The 1,991-nt window shown below is 36.1% G+C and overlaps 1 protein-coding gene across 16 annotated transcripts in view; it reads right to left on the reverse strand.

The window, feature by feature from the left end:
* Mycbp2 (MYC binding protein 2, E3 ubiquitin protein ligase) overlaps positions 1-1,991 on the reverse strand; it is a 231,364-nt gene that overhangs the window by 96,087 nt on the left and 133,286 nt on the right. For all 16 annotated transcript variants that reach the window (XM_026788400.1, XM_026788403.1, XM_026788402.1 and 13 more), the window contains 2 exons: positions 1,645-1,745; positions 813-1,031 (listed from right to left, as the gene is read on the reverse strand). In XM_026788400.1, coding sequence (XP_026644201.1) covers positions 813-1,031; positions 1,645-1,745 — 320 coding nt within the window. The remainder of the gene's footprint in view (positions 1-812; positions 1,032-1,644; positions 1,746-1,991) is intronic.

Consider the following 1,991-nt stretch of genomic DNA (forward strand, 5'->3'; position numbering starts at 1 on the left):
AGAGACAGAGAGAGACAGACAGAGAGACAGACAGAGAAAGAGACAGACAGAGAGAGAGACAGAGAGAGACAGAGAGAGAGACAGAGAGAGACAGAGAGAGAGACATTGGAACACATAGTTCTAAATGGGATGTCTTCATCAAATCCCTCCCCTGAGGGCTAAGGGAACTCTGTGGAAGAGGAGGTGGAAACAGTCTAAGAGCCAGCAGGGACGGAAGACACCAGAACAAGGTCCTCTAAATAAACTGAGCAAAGAGCATATGAGCCCACAGAGACTGAAACAGCAATGGGACCAATAGAAGTCTACAGCAGGCCCTCTGCATATACACTATAGCTTTCAGGTTAATACTGTTACAAATATAAGTCTCTGACTCTTGTGCCTTCTCCTGGTGTTCTTTTCCTTCTGTTGGGTTGCCTGGACCAACTTTTGATGTTTTGCTTCATCTTATTATATTTTATTTTGTCATGTATGGTTGTTATCTCCAAGAAGCCAGTTCTTTCTAATGACAGACAGAAAGGGAGTGGATCCTTAGGGAGGGTAGGTGGGGAAGAACTGGAAGGAATAGAGAGAGGGAGGGGAAACTATAAACAGGATATAATGTATGAGAAAAGAATATATGTTAAATAAAAGGGAGAGAAGTTCTGTCTTCAGGCATTCTTTAGTCTAACAGTTCCTAATTATCTATGGATTCTTTATACTTAACTACTATAAAAGAAATGACATTTGTAAACATATGCAAAATACTCTTTCTGATATCATTAGAGAATCTCAGATCAAGGTTGGGTTTGAATTTTGCTGAGAATGGTGCTCACCTTGTAGTGCGTCACACAGGCAGGCTTGTATGGATGCTCACTCTCAACGACAGCATAGTGATTAGAGGTGGTACAAGCCGAGAGGCCTTGTTCAGGCTGGTTTCCAGTCGTGCTATCAGTTGACTGATTGGGGTTGAACGCAGGGGGTGCATACTTCTGATTCAAAATGGCAACTGAAGGAAGCAATTGCTGGACAAGGCCAAAAACTTCTACAGCAACCTAGTAGACATAAAAAAAAAACATGATTAAATAAATGTGAAGTTCATTTTACTAATGAACTATTCTAATTGCTGGTAACCCTTATCAGTAACAACTTCCATATAGAGTTTCTATATTTTTAAACAAAAATATTTTTAATGGGTAAGAATTTTATCTTAGTTATTATAGTAAAATAATCCATATCTTAAAAGTTTTTGTAGTCTAAAATAAATAGCTTTCCTCAATATTTAAATATGTCAGAGACTCAATAGTTTATAACTTTCTTCATGTCTTATCTTACTACTGTAAAACACTCCTCTTCTTTTGTTATTTTTATTTAAGGTGAAGAATTGGAATCAAACTCAGAAACTTTAAAATAAGCAGGTAAGTTAATGTTTCTTTATATATCATATTTATAAAATGGATCTTCAAGTGTGAAATCAGTATGTCAGTACACTAATAAGCAATGCTGGGAACAAGAGGCTTAACTAACAACTTCTATCAAGTGAGGTATTTTATCTGTTATCTATAACCCTAGTGCCTTAACGCTTACTATATCTTTAAAGGGAAGATATAAAATCTGTGAAAAGATATAAATGGTAAGAGATCAAAGTCATAGAATTTAATTACACACCTTGGGAATAGCAGCAGCTACTGGTCCTATGTAGGCTATAATAAGGGGAAGCAGCATGGAAAACAGACTGGAAGAGCTAAGCAGTTCTGGAATGTCATCAGCTAAAAAAAGCATTAAAACTATAGTTAGAAGGTGGTTTTGTTATACTGTACACATGCTAAACTAACCTATACCCTGTTAGTTTAGAAAGTTATGGTTGACATTAACTACATGTTTATAAAGGACTGGTTCAATTTATTGTAAAGGATTTACTACCATGTGTTATCTCAATCTTACAATAGATACTTTCCACATTTTAGAGGATAAAACCAAGGCACACAGTGATTGTATATCTTATAATAAATTCT

This window comes from Microtus ochrogaster, unplaced genomic scaffold (assembly GCF_000317375.1).
Source record: "Microtus ochrogaster isolate Prairie Vole_2 unplaced genomic scaffold, MicOch1.0 UNK2, whole genome shotgun sequence".
NCBI classification, from domain to species: domain Eukaryota; kingdom Metazoa; phylum Chordata; class Mammalia; order Rodentia; family Cricetidae; genus Microtus; species Microtus ochrogaster.